General features: G+C 46.5%; 1 protein-coding gene and 1 long non-coding RNA gene across 4 annotated transcripts in view; one reads left to right on the forward strand and one right to left on the reverse strand.

Annotated features, from left to right (window-relative positions):
* CEP162 (centrosomal protein 162) overlaps positions 1-19,430 on the reverse strand; it is a 2,248,134-nt gene that overhangs the window by 231,130 nt on the left and 1,997,574 nt on the right. For all 3 annotated transcript variants that reach the window (XM_069606335.1, XM_069606333.1, XM_069606334.1), the window contains one exon: positions 15,153-15,294. In XM_069606335.1, coding sequence (XP_069462436.1) covers positions 15,153-15,294 — 142 coding nt within the window. The remainder of the gene's footprint in view (positions 1-15,152; positions 15,295-19,430) is intronic.
* On the forward strand, positions 2,386-3,282 carry LOC138452621 (uncharacterized). Its single transcript, XR_011260267.1, has 3 exons — positions 2,386-2,475; positions 2,578-2,659; positions 3,029-3,282. It is a non-coding gene; the product is annotated as an uncharacterized lncRNA (long non-coding RNA).

The following is a 19,430-nucleotide window of genomic DNA, read 5'->3' on the forward strand; positions in this document are numbered from 1 at the left end:
CATTCCATCTGACCTTTTTAGGGAACTTAGGAGAGGAGATCACATTCAGTGGCGATGCTATGGTCCCATAGTTCTCTATGTATGAAATTCCTGTAGTACCCAGTGAGGCCAAAAAAGGCTCTCACCTGGGTCTGAGTAGTAGGTGTTGTCCAATTTTGCACAGCTTCAATCTTGCTGGGCAAAGGCCTTATTTCTCCACCTCCTACCTCATGTCCAAGGTAGACCACTTTACTGCTTCAGAGCCTGCAAAACATGTCCTAGGTGGTCAACATGCTCCTCCCAGGTTTGGCTGAATACTGCAATGTCATCCGAGTATGCCATGCAGAAGTCCTCCATCCCAGTCAGAACCTGATTTACCATCCTTTGGAATGTAGCAGGTGCATTTTTCATTCCAAAAGGCATAACCTTAAATTGGTATAAGCGAACTGGGGTAGAAAATGCAGTTTTCTCCTTGGCATGGTCTGTCAGGGCTATTTGCCAATAGCCGGACGTCAGATCAAATGTGCTGAGGTACTTGGCCGAACCAAGTCTATCAACCAACTCATCTGTCCTTGGCAACGGATGGGCATCAGTCTTGGTGACTGCATTAGGAGCTCTATAGTCCACACAGAATCTCAATTCTTTGGATCCTGCCTTTGGTACTAACACAACTGGGCTAGACCATGGACTAGTAGAGAGCTGTATTACCCCGAGGTCAAGCATCTTGCTGACCTCTTCTTTGATGTGGGTTCTTACATTCTCTGACATTCTGTACCCTCTGCTTTTTACTGGCAGACAGTCACCAGTGAGTATATCATGCTGGCCCCACGGGGTCAAGCCTGGTGAAAGTGAGAACAGGCAGGCAAACTGATTTAACATAGATTTGCACTCCTCTTGTTGCTCAGGTGTCAGATTTGAAGAGAGATTAACTCCTTCAATCTTTTCATCCAAAGGTAAGCCTTGGAGGAGATCAGGGAGAGGTTCACTCTCTTCTTCCTCTTCTGCTGGAACTAGAAGCAAGGCTCCTACTTCAGGTCTAGAGACATACGCTTTTAGTCTGTTGGTGTGGAAGACTCTGGGAGCCTCCTTGGGATTGCCCAAGTCCACCAGAAAGTCCCACAACCTTGAAGGGTCCCATCCTTTTGTCTTGCAAGGCCTTCTGCCTTGTTGGAATCATAACAAGAACTAGCTGGTCTTGAGTGAACTCAACCATGTTAGCCTTTTGATCATGCCAATGCTTGACCAAAGCTTGACCAGCCTTCAAGTTATCAGTAGCTTGAGCCATCATCTGTGACATTCTCCTTCGGAGTCCTATCACGTAGTCAGTCACTCTGACTGGCTTGGAGAAAGGAGCACTCTCCAACCCCTCCTTAATCAGGGCCAATGGACCTCTGACTGGATGGCCATAAAGAAGTTCAAAGGGACTATAACCTACTCCCTCCTGAGGGACTTCTCTATAAGCAAAGAGAAGGCATGGCAGTAGAAGATCCCACTTTCTCTTAAGGGGTTCCTCTAAAGCACCCATCATGCTCTTCATTGTTCTATTAAACCTTTCAACCAACCCATTTGTCTGTGGGTGGTAGGCGGTAGAGAATTTGTAGGTAACGCCACCATTTTTCCACATGGCTTTCATGTAGTGGGACATAAAATGTGACCCCCTGTCAGAGATTACCTCCTTAAGACACCCAACCCTGGTTAAAATACCAAGAAGGGCCTTAGCCACAGCCTGAGCTGTAACACTCCTCATAGGAATTGCCTCAGGGTACCTAGTAGCATGGTCTTCTACAACAAGAATATACCTGTTGCCTGAGGGGGTTGGAGGTTGGAGGATCATGCGTAGCGTTTCGAATTTGCAATTAGTTTTAAACAAAGAGATTACCATCTGGTCTCTCTTTTTGCTGGACAATTTTATTATACAGCAACCGTCCTGCAGGTAAGCGTGTGGCCAGCCTTCCTGCAATGTTAATAGCTTTTCAGCTACAGCCCTCTGCACAATTAACTTTGCAGCGTCGCCCTTTAGACTGCTGTTTGTTGTCCTTTGAGCTCGTTATCACATTTTAATCGTACGAGCCGTTCCAATTGATTTATTTGACACTTCGTGTGTTTATATTTAAACATAGCACCGCTTATCTTAGACTGCTGCCATTTGCCTTTAAGTTTACCTTCTTATTTCAATTGTGCTCGTAGCTCCATCTGATTTATTGGGCTTTTCGTGCCTTTATATTTAAACACCTTTTGGACTCCTCAGAATGGCGTGGTTGTCCGTAGGCTGCCTCCCATTCTATTGGTGATCTTTAGATGTATTTCATGCAGTGCCCTTGTACTCTGGTAAGCCGTGGGTCACTGCTTGCCATTTAGCATTGTAATGGAGCTCTTGTGCCATTTTTGCAGTGATTTGCAGACGGCGTTGAAGGCTAAGGCTAAGTGGCGCTGCCTCTTTACTTTTCAAATACATGTATTGCTGGATCATCTTAAACTGCATGGGGCGCCCTTCAGGTGAGCTATTAGTACTTTTGCCTCAGTTATAGATACTCCATTTTGAATCTAGGCTTTTCATTTACCTGACCTAGTGCATTCTGGTCTTGTTTCTTGTTTCAGGTTATGTTTTAGTCCTGAATTGTTTCGTGTGACTGGCCACACTACACTGCATAGATTGTTGCAGCAGTAAGGTTTTCATCAGGTTAGTCCACTACTAGTCCTTTCTAGACACAGATATTACCATTGGTTGGTCTTTTTTGATATTTAGATATATATTATTATATATACACATTCTTGTTGTCGATTCACCATGGTCCTGAAGGTTCCCTCCCATCTTGCACGGTTCTCTTTTGGGAGTCACTTACCCTTTTGTTCTGGTTTACACAGCTGTTGTAGCGGGGGCCGTATATGCTTATTTTCACTATGGTATACACGGTTCTTAAATTGTTTTCAACAATTCAGGCTGCTAGCCAGCAGTCCTGTTTCTCTTTTTTAATTGTATGTTATAGGCAGTCGGCAAAGACTTTTTCATGTAATAGCTTATAGTCGCTTTTGCGTACTTGTTTTTCAGAATGGTAACATCCACCTCCTGAGGAAGACGTTCAGTTAACCACTACTACACGTCGAAACCGGTCGAGAGAAAAATTCTACAGGGATGTGATCTTTGCATTTGTTTTTTCTATCCACCCTGACAATAGATTGTTTGAGAATTATTTCTATTGTTTGTAAACACCGCAATAATGTGTGTTAGTATGGGGACTAGTTATGAATTCCTCTTCCCCATTGGTTTTTAGCATGTTTTTTGGTGTTTTTTAGTACTTTGGATGTGTGCCACGGTATGAGTTGTGTGTGTATGAATGAACTTGGTATGTTGAGTATGAGTGATGAAGTTTTAGCCGATTTTCGGCATATTGTTGCTGCTGTTTTGCTATGTTAAAATGATTAGTGTACAATAATTTTGTGTGATTTATTCACCAGTTTTCAATTTTTGTATCATCTTTAATAAATTTGGATACATTTTTTCTAAATATACTTTGCTCTGGACATATCTTTTCTGTTTCTTGATGTTATTATAATACTCTGGTCCAGAGGCTAGAGTTACCCTGCTCTTTTCAGTGTTTGGAGGATCAAGGGGACCAACAATGTCAATCACTACCCTCTCAAATGGGACTCCCACCACTGGGAGAGGCGCTAAAGGTGCCACATTCCTGGAACAACTCTTGCCAGAAGTTTGGCAGGTGTGACAGCTCTTGCAGAACTTATCTACCTCAGCCCCCATCTTTGGCCAATAAAAGTAGAGAGAGAGCCTTTCCTTGGTCTTCTTGAAACACAAGTGACCAGCCAAAGAAATCTCATGGGCCAATTGCAAGAACTGGAGCCTGTTTTCTTGAGGGACTACAAGTCATTTGTAGTCTCCAGGTGCAGACTCAGTTGGTTCACTGTAGAAGAGGCCATCTTCCCAGTGCAACCTATACTTCCCAGGCTCTTGCCCATCAGCCTGAGAAGCTGCCTGGTGGCGGAGACCTTCCCGAGTTGGACATTCTCTTTGTCCCTTACGAAAAGCTGACCTGCTGGGTCCACCTTCTGCCAGTAAAGACTGCAGCTCAGGATGGTCAGCAGGATCCAGATCTCCAATAAGTTCTTGGCCTCCTACTAGCTCTTCTTCAGAGTCTAGTTCAACCACACAGGGTTGTACCTCCCTCTCAGTCTCAGCTGGAGGTGGAGTTGCAGGTGTAACTTTGGACAACCTAGGGAAGTCCTTGTTGGAAGCACTGGAGTGCTTGCTGCTGGTTTCCTTCTAGAAGTCTTGGGTTTCTCCTTTGCTTCTGGTTGTTCAGCTATAGCAGCAAGTAGATCCAGTGGGGTAGGAGCGATTTCTTCTTCCATCATCTCCTTAGGAGAACCTCTTAAGGTTTTCTCCCTTGCGGGTCTGGTTAGTTCCTGTAACCTTTTACTAGGTGGTCTGGGGGTATGCGACACAACTCCAAGAGTTTTCAGGTCATTTCCTAACAGAACCCTTCCTGGTACCTCACATTGTACAATGACGGGTATCTTCGCAGTCATATCATTGCACTGGATGAGAACTGGTAACTGGGGACACATCTGCACAGGCCCTCCAGCTGGCTTGGTGAGGCATTTGGGTGCCCTAGCAACCTTCTCTGCCTTGAAAAAAGATTCATCCACCACAGTTATGCTGGCCCCATTGTCCCTAATGGCAGGAGTCTCCTGCCCATTCACCTGGACACTGTCCTTATAATACTCTTTAGTATTATCTGTGATAGAATTATATACATCTAAATTCTGTTGTTCCCACAACCCCAGGGACACTAACGAAACAGTGGCTGAGACACCAATGGGATCATCAGCCAGTAGTAGAAAGTTTCCACTTGTCATTGGAACTTCCTCCTCTCTGGAGAGAAGGCTAGGGAGACAGTGTGGACCCCTGAAGGTTTACCCTTACATCTGGGATCCCCTTTCACATGGTCAGTAGAGCCACAAACATAGCATTTACCAAATAGCTTCACAAATGATGGCTTGCTCTGACCTCCTTCCAGAGTGTTCACTCTGTAACCCTTAATCCATCCCTCTAGGTATTTCAAACTTTCACTCACCCAGGTAGCCCAAGGGGTACCATCATGCTTTTCGAGGGTCCTAAACCTCTTAAGGTACTGGGAAGGGGTCTTCCCAAATCTAGATATTAAAGCTAGCTTCACACATTCATAGTCCATCCTATCCACCTCCCCCAACTCCGTTACCACATCAGATGCAACAGGGGGGAGCCTAGAGAACAACCAAGGAAGCAACTGATTCCATGTGATGTCCTGGAGCCCATGATTATATTCAAACATAGCCAACCAAACCAACCCATCCAACTTAGGTTCATACATACCCACAATCTCTTTAGGCATCCGGGGTCTTTTGGGACTGGAACTCCTAGAGGATCCGGGGGGAGAAGTATTTTCAACAGACAATTTCTTCATCTCTAGCTCATGCTTGACCTCCATTTCTCTGAGCCATAGTTCTTGGTGCTTTTGTTCAGATTGGGCACTAATTCTTTGGAACTCTAATTCAAGTCTCATTTTTTCTAGTTCATTGAATGCAGGACTTAGTGTGGGACCTGACAAAGGTCCAGTATACATAGCTTGAGGTGCTTACATAGCTTGAGGTGCTACAGCAGGCAGAGGGCCAGTAGGGGCAGTTACATTGCATTGGCCTCACTGTCCTCATCTGACTCTACAACAATATTATCAACACTTTGATCCATATTAACTTCAACACTGTTGTCTACATTTGCTGGGGAGGTAGGTTCCTCTGAACCACTACCCAGACTTTGGTTTTTTAACAATCTATCAATAAGTTCCATTTTCTTGCATTTTACAGGGAGATCCTTATGTCTACAAAGAACTCTTAAACAATCAGCAGTTTTTGCAGAAAGGGACTCCTGGCTGTAACTCTCCATAGTTGACTTGTTAAAAAATAGCTTTTATAGTCCTAAATTTTTGTAGTTAGTTGCACTAAGGTATCAGAAGCACTCTAAAATGTATACTCAACACAACTACCACCACTGTACACCAGTGGTAGGCAGAATCCTATGCAGTTCCCTTGGGGAGCACTGCAAGAAGATTAAGACTACAGGAGTAAGCAGTAAACCCAATTGGTAGCAGTCTGTACCACCCAGATTTACCTGGTAGCTGTGGCTGAGCAGTCAGACTTCTCTCAACAAGAGTAGGGCAGTAGGGAATAGTTTCTTACCTGTAACTCCATTTCTCCAGCATTGGTATCTTTCATTGATTCACATGCTTAGAATATTCCCCGTCGACAGACTGGGATCCCTCGGTACGCTTATGAAGCCGTTTCCCATAGGAAAACTTTCGACACTTTTGTGTCCTATCTATGCCGTTTTTGGGGCCGCCCACGCATGCCCCTCTAGGACGTAGCGGTATAAATGCCCCGCCCCCGCGGCTCCCTACAGATTTCGACCCCTCCAAAGCAGAATGGGGTGAAACCTAGTTATACAACACGATTCCATTCCGGGGAGGCCGGCGGGCGCATGTGAATCCATGCAAGATACCAATGCTGGAGAAATGGAGTTACAGGTAAGAAACTATTCCCTTCTCCAGCATTGGATCTTTCATGAATTCACATGCTTAAAATACAATGCACAGCAGTGATCCTGAAAAAGAGGAGGTGTGAATGCAATCCAGCATCCTCCTAAGCATATGTATAGCGAACCACGCTTACGTAAAATGCCAATTTAAAATACGCAACAGTACATGCACATATCAATATATATATATATATATATGCACATACATATGTCAAAATAAGTACAGACCCTTCTTGAAAAGGGCTTACCTTATTGAAACAGAAGGCATAAGACTGCTCTTCCCATTTGTATCTCGTCCGCATGCTGCCGTTTGAGGCAGTAATGGCGGGTAAACGTGTGAGGCACTGACCATGCCGCCGCCTGGCAAATGTCTGTCAGCGGGATTCCTGCCCACAACGCCGTTGACGACGAAGTTGCCCTTGTGGAATGAGCTCTCGGACGCCCTTGTAGCGGTTTTCCCGCTTTGGAATGACAGAAGGCAATCGTCGACGAGACCCATCGGGCCAGTCCCTGCTTTGAAATTGCTTTACCTTTCGCCGAAGGACCATATGCAAACAACGAAGAGTTGTTGCGTAGATCTAAGTTGCTGAGTTCGATGAAGGTAAAATTTTAGAGCTCTCTTTACGTCCAAGGTATGGAGGACTTTTTCCGCAGCCGATGAGGGGGTCGCGAAAAAGGTGGGCAGGACAATGGATGAGTGTTTATGATAAGCCGTAGGAACTTTTGGAATGAAACGAGGATTAGTTGACAGAACCACTTTGTCCTTAAAAAACCTTAGGAACGGCAGATCTACGACCAACGCTTGCAACTCCGAGATCCGCCTAGCTGATGTTATACCTATTAGAAAAGCCACTTTCCATGACAAGAACCTCATCGATGATGTGGCCATTGGCTCAAAGGGTGCTTTCATTAACCCTGCTAGCACCACATTAAGGCTCCATGTTGGTGGAAAACGTTTAACCGGAGGGAACGTCCGGAACAAACCCCTCATGAAGTGTTTCACCAACCTGTCACTAAATAAGGGAGACGACTGCCTCCTCCTTGTGAACCTAGAGATGGCCGCCAGGTGTACCTTTATTGATAAAAAAAGATAATCCGTTCTTCGCCAGGTGTAGCAGATACGGCAGAAGCTGTTCCGGAGTTACCCTTAGAGGTTGCACTCCCGTTTGTCCTTGACACCACGTACAGAACCTTCTTCACGTACACTCGTATGACTTGTTGGTGGAAGGGGCCCGCGCTGCTTGTAGGATTCTCGGACAGTCCGACGAAATGCTCAAGGCACCAAATTGCGAAAAGTCAGGAGCCAAGCTGTGAGACTGAGACTGTCTGGATTGTGATGCCACACTTTTCCTTCGTCCCGGGACAGGAGATTGGGAACCTTCGGGAACGTTATTGGTTGATCCACTGACAGGTGAAGCAGGTCGGAAAACCACGGCTGCCTCGGGCAACACGGTGCCACTAGGATGACCCGGCACCTGTACCTGCGTATCCACTGCATAGTTCTCCGTATAAGAGGGAATGGAGGGAAGGCGTAGAGGAACTTGTCCATCCACGGGAAGGAGAACGCTTCCCCCAGAGAACCTTCCTGTGGCCACCTGCTGGCATACATTTCGCACTTCTTGTTCCTCTTCGTAGCGAAGAGATCCAGTGGAGGCCGTCCCCATTTCTCGAAGACCTGCGACAACTGAACGCTGTCTATCTCCCATTCGTGTATTTGGTCAATTTTTCTGCTGAGTGAGTCCGCTTGCTCGTTCCTTACTCCCGGAAGATGATGAGCTACGATGGATATATCGTGTTTCAGAGCACAATGCCACACCTTCTGAGCCTCGGTGGAAAGGGTTCTGGATCGCGCGCCCCCTTGCTTCCTCAAGTAAAACATCGCTGTCGTGTTGTCTGTCAATATTCTCACTATGGACCCTCTGATGTGCGGCAGGAAAGACTTCAGGGCCCAGCGCACTGTTCTCAGTTGCGTTTGTAGAGTGCCCATGTGTGCTCCCCAGCCTGTCAGGGACGGGTCCGTCACTATGGTTAGCCGAAACTCTGGTCCTGTAGGGGTACCCCTCTGGATAGATTCTGAAAGCTCTGCCACCACTGAAGAGCTAGTAGGAGCTTGTTGTCGTCGACGGTCAGTTTGTCCGACCAGAGCCCTTGGGCCTGCGTCCACCGGTCCGCCAGAAACTCTTGAACAGGCCTCATGAACAGGCGGCAGTTGCCCACCAGAGGAATGCAGGACGCCATAGTGCCCAGAATTGACATATATTTTCTCACTGATAGTCTGGTACTGATTTTCAGCTGACCTGCCAATCGATTGAGTTTGACTAACCCTGACTGGGTCTCGAATTGTGCGAGACCCAGCCAGGGTCTCGCACAATTTCTCGACGGCGTTAACAAGGATTTCTCGAAGTTTACCGCAAACCCCAGCCGTTGTAAGAGGTGCATGGTGGCCTGCAAACTTGTGTGAGTCGACATAGGGGAGGACCCCCTCACCAACCTGTCGTCGAGATACGGGTATACATGATGGCCTTGCCTTCTCAGCCAGGCCGTCACCGGGGCCAAACATTTCGTGAACGTTCTGGGAGAGGATTTCAGTCCAAAAGGAAGTACTGTGAACTGGTAGTGAGTCCATCCTACCACAAACCTTAGGAAGTTTTTGTGTCGCCGACACATTGGTATGTGGAAGTACGCGTCCTGCAGGTCCAGAGACGCCAGAAAGTCCCCTTCCTGAACTGACCGGATCACTTCCTGGAGTGTGAGCATCTTGAATTTTAGGCTTTTCAACATCTTGATTAGATCGCGCAGGTCTAGAATGGGAGGCCACTTTCCCTTTGGTTTTTTCACCACAAAGTATTGGGAATAAACCCCTTGACCCCTCTGCGACGATGGAACCAATTCTGTAGCACCTTTTTGTAGCATAAGTGCTACTTCCTGCAGCAACATGCTCAGATGGGGTTGAGCTACAAACGCCGGTGGAATGTGTGGAGGGTTGCGTTTGAATTGCAGGGAATGTCCGTATCTTACAGTGTCCAACACCCATTGATCCGTTGTTATTTGCTCCCATTCGTTGATTTAGCACGATACCCTGCCTCCCAGAACGTTCCGATGCCCGTCACTGCTGGTCCTTGGTCTGCTTATCCCTCGTCGATCAGTAACCTGTTCTCTTCTTGGGGGCCTGGTAGTCTCGGCGTCGTTTTGCCGCTTGAGAAGCCCGTCTGTGTCCCTGGGAGGGGTATGCTGGTCTACTGAAGAATCTGTCTCTCGATGCCGAGAATCTGGAGTTTCCTGATGCTCCCTTAAAGGGACGAAAAGACCTGAAACTTTGACCACTTTGGAGGGCCCACAAGGAACGCGCCGTGTCCGAGTCCTCTTTCATGCCCTTCAGGGCCTCGTCCACCTTCTCGCCGAACAGAAGGTCTCCCTCAAAAGGCATATCCAGCACCATGTATTGCACCTCTGGTCTAAAGTTGGTGCATTTCAGCCATGCTTGCCTGCGGAGAACCACACCGTTATTCACCTGCTTAAACCCTGATTCCGCGAGGTCCACTGCGATGTTTATGGCATGATTGGGGGCCTCTTCACCTTCCCTGACCAGTAACATCACCGCCTTACGATGTTCTTCCGGAAGATGCTCCAGCATAGGAGCCAGTCGGTGCCACATCTCCCTGTCGTATCTGGCTACTATGGCCAGAGAATTGGCCGCTTTCACTGTGGTAGCACCTACCGACAGCACTTTTTTGCCGAAGGCATCCTGTCTTCTGGCTTCACTTTCCGGGGGGACGTGCACTTGTGCCTTTCTCGCCGCCGCTGCCGACACCACCCAGTCAGGGGTTGGTTGGGAGGAGAGACACTTGGGGGTAGCTTCTGGCGCCTTACATTTTTTCTCCAGGCGACCTTTTATTGCAGGTTCCGAGAAAGGGTGGCGCATGGTCTGTAACCCCTCCTGCCACACATGATCCACGATGGGTACTGAAAACACTGACCTTCTTCTCTTTCCCATGTGGTCGAAAAGAAAACAGTCCCTTTTCTCCTCTTCCTGGGCCAACCCGAATTCTGAACAAGCCTTGGCCATCATGGTGTGAAATGACCCAATGTCGTCCGGGGGAAACGGCTGAGCCGGGCTTCTCGGGTTTCTAATTCCGCTTCAGACTCCCAGGTTGGATCCCTGGAGGGGGAAAGTGAGACATCCGATAAGGCTCTACTGTCCGAGTCTGAATCTATCAGCTCTCCTTCCTCGTGGCGTGGAGCTGAGAGGTCTCCACCCGCTGGCACTGCCGTGGGGGTTGACGGAGGTGGCCGACGAGACAGGCCCGGTTCGTCGATGGCCGACCTGGCCGGAGTTGCTTGAGGTAGTCTCTCGTCCAGTGTCTTCAGCAACGTTTGCAACGTGGATAAAACCTTCAGCAAAAAGAGTGACTGCGGATTGAGAAGAGGGGTAGACCCCGGAATGCTCCTGGAGAGGGGCCTGGTAATCTCTCGTAACCCGAGGTCTGCAGGGCCAGCTACTCTCACATCCTCATCTCCCGAGGACACTGACAAGGCCTCTTGCTGCAGTAGGGTCTCCGGCAAAACTGGATCGAATACTTCTGGTCGTCAGGCCTCTTGCGGGATCTCCGTCGACGAGGCTAAAGCTGGCCCCGTCGTCGTCGTCACCGTCTGCGGCCCAAGAACGGTTGAGACCAATTGTGTCAGTGGCAGAGAAGTGGTCGACGACTGCCCTGCCGTCGACGACGGTGGTGGTCGTGTAGGTCCTTGAAGCGTTGCCGCCTTTTCTGAACTCGACCTACGCTTCTCTGCATCTCGACTCGAGGTCGATCTATGATGATCGCCCGAGGAGGATTTCGATTTTTCTTTTCTGTCTTTCTTGGTCGAAGATGAGGATGACAATGCTTTCTTCGACGAAGACTCCTTAGAATGGCTTCTCGATGTTTCCTTCTCCGCTGGTGGTAATTTCTTCACCAGGGGTTCCAACGATGTCGAGCGGCGCGGGGCCCCTGAAGATTTTGACACTGAGGCCACGCTGCGTGTGGAGCCCACCTCCGAAGGCGGGTATGCCCCCGCTCCATCATTTCCCCATGCCACTAGTCTTCGACTTCGATCTTTAAGAGTCTTCTGGGAGAAGCCCTTACATATGTCCCACTTGTCTGCCAAATGATGAGGGTGTAGACAGTATAGGCAATCCATATGTCCGTCCCCCTCGTACACCTTCAACCCGCACGTAGCGCACGGGCGGAACAGCGCTTTTCCTGACATCAGGAGAAAACTCCAACAGCACAACCTAGACAAAATAGTAGACTACACGAGGTGCTCCCACTACTTTGGAGACGGTTGAAATCTGAAGGGAGCCACGGGCGCGGGGCATTTATACCGCTACGTCCTAGAGGGGCATGCGTGGGCAGCCCCAAGAACGGCATAGATAGGACACAAAAGTGTCAAAAGTTTTCCTATGGGAAACGGCTTTATAAGTGTACCGAGGGTTCCCACTCTGTCGACGGGGAATATTCTAAGCATGTCAATCCATGAAAGATCCAATGCTGGAGAATATAGAGTATACACAATATGGCCAAAAACACAGTAGAGCAAACAAACACTGACCAGAGCTTTGTATCAAAAGTATAGAATTATTTATTTAAAACACACTTTAGGAAACACACTAGCACTCTAAATCAAAAGCAAGTTAAAACACAGTCAGGTAAAGTATACACACCTCCCTGGATAACTATTAGACAAGTCAGAGCTAAAGCACCACTATTTGTTAAAACAGATGTGAGCGTGTAACCTAGATGGCACTCCAATAGTTAAGTTAAAGGGGAGAGGAAAAGGCAGAGCATAAAAATAAAACAGTTCCCAACACTTTTAGAAGTTCAAAGCAAGGGAATAAAGGTAGTATACACTGTAGAACCAAAGTGCATAGGCCAGGCCCACTTTAAATGGAGCAAAGCAAAATGTGCCCAAGATCACACAGTTTAAAATGCACTAAAGGTCTTTGCAGAATGTTCAAAAGAGGTTGGGGTGATTCAAGAAGTAAAGTTAGAAGGTCTGGGGCCAAACCGGTTGGAAAACCAAGGATTTAAGGGTCACCATGGGCAAACCGAAGAAAGGAAGGCCAGGCAGGACACAGTACCTTAAAGAGAGAGGAAGCTCCAGCGGTGGCAGGTGTTCCTGGCAGTGGTTGCAGTTTGTTTCGACCAGGGGAAGAGAGGATCTCGTTGAGGAGCAAACATGGAGTCGATGCACTGCACAGGGATGAAACCAGCCGCGGAGTTCGTCGGTTAAAAGGTGCGTTCCTTTTATTCGCTGTCAAAGTGGTGAAGCTTGGCTATCCGGCCGCCGGGGTGCTTGGCACGGGCGATTCAACCAAGAGACATCTTTGGAAGGCGAAAGGGGCGAACTGGTTGATCCCACCAGCTCAAAGGAAGAAGACTCGTCCAGCAGAAGATCTTCTCTTGTCGTTGGGAAATTGGTGAGTTTGTTGCAGCAGGGCTCCACCGGTGGTGTCGTCGTTGCAGATGGCTCAGCTTCTTCCCTCTTCGGATTCTTAGGTCCTGTGGTGACTTCTGAAGTTCCAGTCCCAAAAGCCCTGCTTTTATGCAGAAAAACTCCCATTCAACAGCCTAGCTGTCACTCAAACATGCTAAGTGGTGATGCGGGTGGCTCACCACTGGCCCAATCAGAAAAGAGTGCGACTTGGGTTGCTAAGGCAACGCAGTCCAGGGTGTCAATTCCCCTCCCCACACATCCTGTGGAACCCAGACAGAGTGGCACCATTTGGAGAGCTTCTGTGGAGAAGCCGCCAAAAAGTGGAACAAAGGACTCGACCTTGGTTAGAGTAACAGAGACGGACACGAACGCCATTTTAGAAAAGAGTTCTGGCAAAAAGACCAAACGTTGATTTAATATTAAATAAATAAATCGGCGGTATCTTTAACATTGCACCAAAAGGTGGTGCGTTTAAAATCAATGGGAAAATCCCATAGGAAATATTCTGGTGGAATATTTTGCGTGGTAATCACTGCCATCAGCCAGAAACTCGACAAGGGGGGACTGGACAGTGCCCCCTTGAAAACAGACCCAGGGGCAATCGAATCAACCCCTTCCAGTACTTCCACAATATGATGGTTTTTACTGGTTCCGTTCACAATTTTGGACTAGTAAAGTCAATGGTGACTTTACATGCCCTGGGAGACAGTAGTCAGTCCCAGAGTATGGAGTCTATGTTTGGGGGTCACTATGACACCCCTGTGTTACTGCACTGAGGGTGCTGTGTAACACATACACAAAAACAGATGATACCCTATGGAGTAAAAGACCCCATAGCCTATAAGCACACAAAGAGTCAAAGACATACCTTAAATCATGCCTAAGAGTCTCACTCTTAGCAGGAGAAAAAAGAAAATCCAGCAAAGCTGCTGGAGGACTCACTAGGTTTGGGAAATTAGCCTTATAAGAGAATTCTCCCTAACAGTGTATATGCCCCACTAGAAAGTTGAACCCAGTGCATTGCTCACATTTTCATTGTAATTGTCACCCCATTGGTGATTGCTGCCCCATATTAAAAAATGTGTGATTTCTTTTGAATTTTAAAATAAATATTATATTTTACCAACCAGCCTGGTTCATGGTTCATTGTGACCCAGGGTATTTGAAAAGGGTGTGTGATATGAGTTGTGTACCATCACAATATTGAATCTAATATAAGGAGATAAGCATTTCAGTTGTGCGCTGCATACTAGGCCGAGATCAAGGCATGTGTCGCCTGATTGAAATCCTCAACAGAACGTGGTTATCGAGGTGGGACCTTGAGTTTTATTCGTCGTGTCGTTACAGGTCGTTCTACGAGCACATTGATGTTTTGCCGATTTCAGGCAACCGCCTCATGTGTGAAGGTGCTGAAATTCGGCGATAGGGGTGGGGTGTTCAAATGTTATGTAGCCATTCATGTGCTGAGGGTCCTCACAGTTAACTATGCAAAAGGTGGCGCAGATTGGTGAAACGGTGTGGAATTGTATAAGGAACAACACTTCGCCAAGCCACAAACCCACAAAAACATTTTCACTTGTGCTGAAATCCGGGGAAAGGAGTGGGGTGTCCAAATGCCATGTAGCCATTAACGTCCGGAGGGTCCCAACAGGTGAATATGCACAATTTGGTGCAGATTGGTGAAACGGTGTGGAACTGTAAAAGGAACAACACTTTGCCATAAACCCAGCAACCCACGTATTTTCACTTTGATAGACAGACAGACAGACAGACAGACAGAGATAGATAGATAGATAGATAGATAGATAGATAGATAGATAGATAGATAGATAGATAGATAGATAGATAAATACTGCCATGAAGAAAATTATGGTTTTACAGGGAAGAAATACTGGTGGGAAAGAGGACTAGAAAAGCAGGCGAGCCTCCATCATACTTTACAATAAATAACATATTGACATGATAATACCTCTATAAGTTAGAATTTTTTTATAATATTCTCCGGCACATTATTCTGTATAGAATTACCCAAAGAAACAACAAAGACATCGCACAGGGGGGCTATTTGTTTCCCACAATTTCTCCACAAGCGAAACACTTCCAGTCTTCCTACCTCTTGTGATGAAGCTTTACTGCTAAGTTCAGCTATTCTAGAAGACGAATGTTCAACTGCATGCTGACAGATAATTCTTTCTAATTCTCTCTGATGCGATAACTTCAAAGTTGTTAGCTGGGCTGCAGTGTCTTCTTTAGCCCTGCAAAAAAAGATAAAGTTCCAAATGAATTCGTATTTGTTTTCAGAATTGCATTGTGTTAGCTAATAAAATCTATTTTGATTAGAACAAGTCGTTTCTGACAATAGCACAATCATTCTAATATCTTTCACACACACAATCACAGGTATGTAGACCAATGCCGACCCACTATCAAAGTCATGGAGGGCAGGCCAAAATAGGTTTGGATGCTCGCCATCCCTGAGTGCTGAATGAGGCACTGCTGTGGACGGGCTGTGAGATCCACCACTGATGCCTGGATGTGCTGGAGGCTGCCAGAGGCCACAGTGATATGCCGAAACACCTAAGTATTTCCGGGCTAAGAGATGGACGCCATTGCTGGAGGCAATCCCTAAATAGCTGAGGGAAGGTCGTTCCACACAAAACAAGGAGGACATATATCCATATAGCTGCTTACCCAGAGAGAGTGTAGGCACCCCAATTTGCTTGAGTTCACTGTGGGTGGTGTATTGTGGGGCAAGGATACAGCCGGTCGGTTGTGCAAGGAGGCCCAGGAGCTGGAACACAGTGCAACGCGTCTCCCCTGCGACAGGGGACCGGTGGTGGCAGCTATGCGCTGCAGGAAGCACAACAGAGTGATTGTGATTCACTGAGAGGATGACCACTCCTGGATGACCTCTGTTAAGGATTTCAATCAGGCAACACACACCTTAGTCTCGGCCCAGCATGCAACGCATGACTGAAATGCTTATTTTTTTATATTAGATTCAATATTGAGATGGTACATCAGTCATATCACACCCCCTTTTCAAATACCCCGGGTCACAATGGACCATGAACCAGGCTAGTTGATAAAATGTAATATTTATTTATTTTAAAATTCAAAAGAAATCATGCAATTTTTAATATGGGGCAGCAATCACCAATAGGGTGATAATAACAATAGGAATGTAAGCAATGTACTTAGTTTAACCTTCTATTGACACATCTACAAAACACCAGGAAATAGGAGTACTTTTCAGTTTAGGAAAGATAGCACTTGAGTTAGAATTTCCCCCTGCAATGTTCCCTCAACCCACAAATAATCAATTCTAAGTGGATAAACAGAAGCAGCAGGTAATCAGGAATGACAAATGGAAAACAGAATTGAAATCAGACCTTCCCTCCAAAACGGATTTCAAACCTTGGCAATGCTAAAAATGACACTCGTAAATGGATGATTAAATTAATGAATGTGTGTAAAAACCTTGCAACAAATATTATTCCGCACTACAGCAACCATGTAGAAGTACAAACAATCACAAGCAACATCACAAGCAATGTGTAACCAAGAGCATACATTTAGAAAATATGTGGCAGGGTTTAACACAGAATGCAGCAAATGACACATTGGAAACTTTGCAAACTTTATTTTATTTATTTATTTTTGTATTTGTAGAGCGCACTACAGCCCTCAGGCATCGAGGCACTATGAGAAAGCTTAGGAAGGCTTGATTCAGGGTTACATGAATGCGGCCTCAGGAGAAATACTTGATACATAAGCTAGTTGACTTTAGTTAGGTTTTATTTCCCACGTTGTTAATTCTAAGAATTGTTTTTTTCTCTCAAGAGAGGATTGCACAACAAAAAGGCCTCTATGCCCTGACACAGACCGGCATGCAGAGCCCGGGTGCCTCCGATATGCACGCACCAACACAACAGCAAAACTAGCTTGCCTGTTCCCTCTATAGCCTAACCCAGACCCGGGCTCTTTCAGATTGGCCAGAGGCATCGAGACCATAACATAGCTGCTGTGTGTGGTATAAATGCCAGTAACACATCATAACAATCAATATTTACACTCATGTTTGCGCTAGCAATAGGATTTGCATATAGAAGTACACCATGGAAAACCTTGGAAACCCACATTGTTCTTTCTGCGGTAGTGGTCCACACTTCGGTCATTTAGAATCAGCTGTACACGACCAAACATGGCAGAGCTTGCACCAAGCACTTCACTTTAAAATGAAGACTGAACTAAAAAGGAGCGTTACTGTATCATGTTTCACAGAGTGCCCAACTAATTCAGACTCTTGCCTTATTTGAATCTTTTCCTATTGCAAGTATAACTTTGCAATTCCCGCCTGAAATTACTTAAACAGTTTTTAATAAATACGGAAGTGAAATTAGGTCTCTAGCTGGTAAATTGTGAGAGTTATGCAAGATCTAAGAAGGTGCACTTTGAGAAAATGAAGGCGCGAAAAAGGAAAAGAAATCAGTTTTGACAAGAACAGTTTTACTCTACACTAGAGCATTCAGGCTAGACCACCAAAGAGAGACACAGTAAGCTCCAGGGTTGATTTGCGAATTCAACTCTAGCTCCCCAGCGCCCGCCCTGGCGGAACCAATCCGATCACTCGAAATAGGATTAATAGCTTAGGATTTTCAAGACAAATTACTTAAAAGATGGCGTTAGCACTAGAATTCAATGGGAGGGTTGCAAGAATGATTCTGACGGTATTACAAGTTATCAGGGTAAGGATAGGACGAATTAGAGAGGGGAACTAAGGACAAGGCAAGGTATATTATGGTTTTCTATGGTTCCTATTGATACTCACAATCCACTTTAGTTAGGATTTTGGAACAGCCAGCATTCTGGTCACCATACAGATCTGATCTAACAAAGGACACTAAACACACCCCTAACAAAGGGATTGGACAAGGAAGCTAGTCTCTGCCTCGCTCTCAGTTGGTTGGATTTCCAAGGGAATGATGGCAGGTTTATGAGGTGATAGAATTAGCGTCAAAGCAGCATTTTTAAAGGGTGAAATGTTTCATTTTGAAGGGGAGTTTTGGCTTTTGCAGCAATGGAAGGCTTTCCTTTTCACTTGATTCCATTTATACTGGCATACTTTTTCAGTGTATCCCCTTGTTCCATCTTGCCTGAAGTGTGCTAGGCAGGGTGGTGCAGCCATCTTTTGTTGCTGCCAAAACAAAAATGCAGTTTTGAGGTCCTGGTGTGCACAGGAGCCAGCGCAGCCAGATTGCTGTTTCTTGCGCAAATGCAGCTTGTGGATGTGATGAATGCTGTTGAGTGGGTCAATATATCCCAGACCTCTTCTTAGGGTGGTCATACTAGTTGGCACGAAGGGCGCTTTTACACCGCGGAGGGAGCGACACGACAAGAAGGACATGAAGAGCGCTGCTGTGCTTACCTGAGGCGTGGTGAGATGGCGAGCCCTACGAAGAGTGGAAGTGTGGTGCCCACCCCAAGGTTGATAGAGTACTACTATGTCTAAATCGCACAAAGCGGGGAAACAACAATCCTAAGTTGCAGTTCGACAGACGTGCACATATGAAGAATCGGAAAGCAATAGAGGACTCCCCGGAAGGGAACTCAGTCTTCATCCCTTGACCCCTGCGGAGCGTTCAATGACATCAAAGTATGTTCAACCAATTACAGGCCAGTATACAGTCATTGGACAGGAAAATTGACACTATTACGTGTAAAGTGAACCACATGCAGGTATGCTTGGATTAGAATGGGGAAAGACTGGATGAGGTTGAGGGGTGAGACTCCACGGTGGAGGATGAATCCACAGTGCCAACGTGAGAACTTGTGCAAATCAGGAGGGCGCTCAAGCAGGTGGCAGACAAACAGGAAGACAGAGTCACAGTCTAGGCAAAATAACCTAAGACTAGTGGATGTACCCGAGACAATGGATCAACGAGCTATGGAACCCCTGGTCGGATCCATTCTGCGTGAGACGCTTGGTAGCGAGGACTTCTCAGAGGTCTTCATAATGGAATGGGTGCATCGGATACCCAGCGGAAGGAAACCGATTCGAGGAACTTCGGTAAGACCCATCATAGCCTGCTTACTGAATTACCGTGACAGAGACCTGACTTTGTGAAAGGAGAAAGGGGCACTTGCTGTAAAAAGGAGATACAATTAGACTTTTTCAGGATTCTTCTGATAAAGTACAGGCAAATAGACAAACGTTTATTGATGTGGAGAAAAGGCTTAGGGAGAGGGGAATGAAGTATGCTATGCTTTTTCCTGCTAAACACAGAGTGGAGCATGAGGGGCGTGTATTGTTTTTCCAGACCCCGGAAGAAGCCAATACCTTTTTGGAGTCATTGCCCAGGGTTCCAAGGTGCAGGGGAATAATGACCGG

The sequence above is a fragment of the Ambystoma mexicanum genome, chromosome 4p (assembly GCF_040938575.1).
Source record: "Ambystoma mexicanum isolate Mex_15411 chromosome 4p, UKY_AmexF1_1, whole genome shotgun sequence".
Taxonomy (NCBI): domain Eukaryota; kingdom Metazoa; phylum Chordata; class Amphibia; order Caudata; family Ambystomatidae; genus Ambystoma; species Ambystoma mexicanum.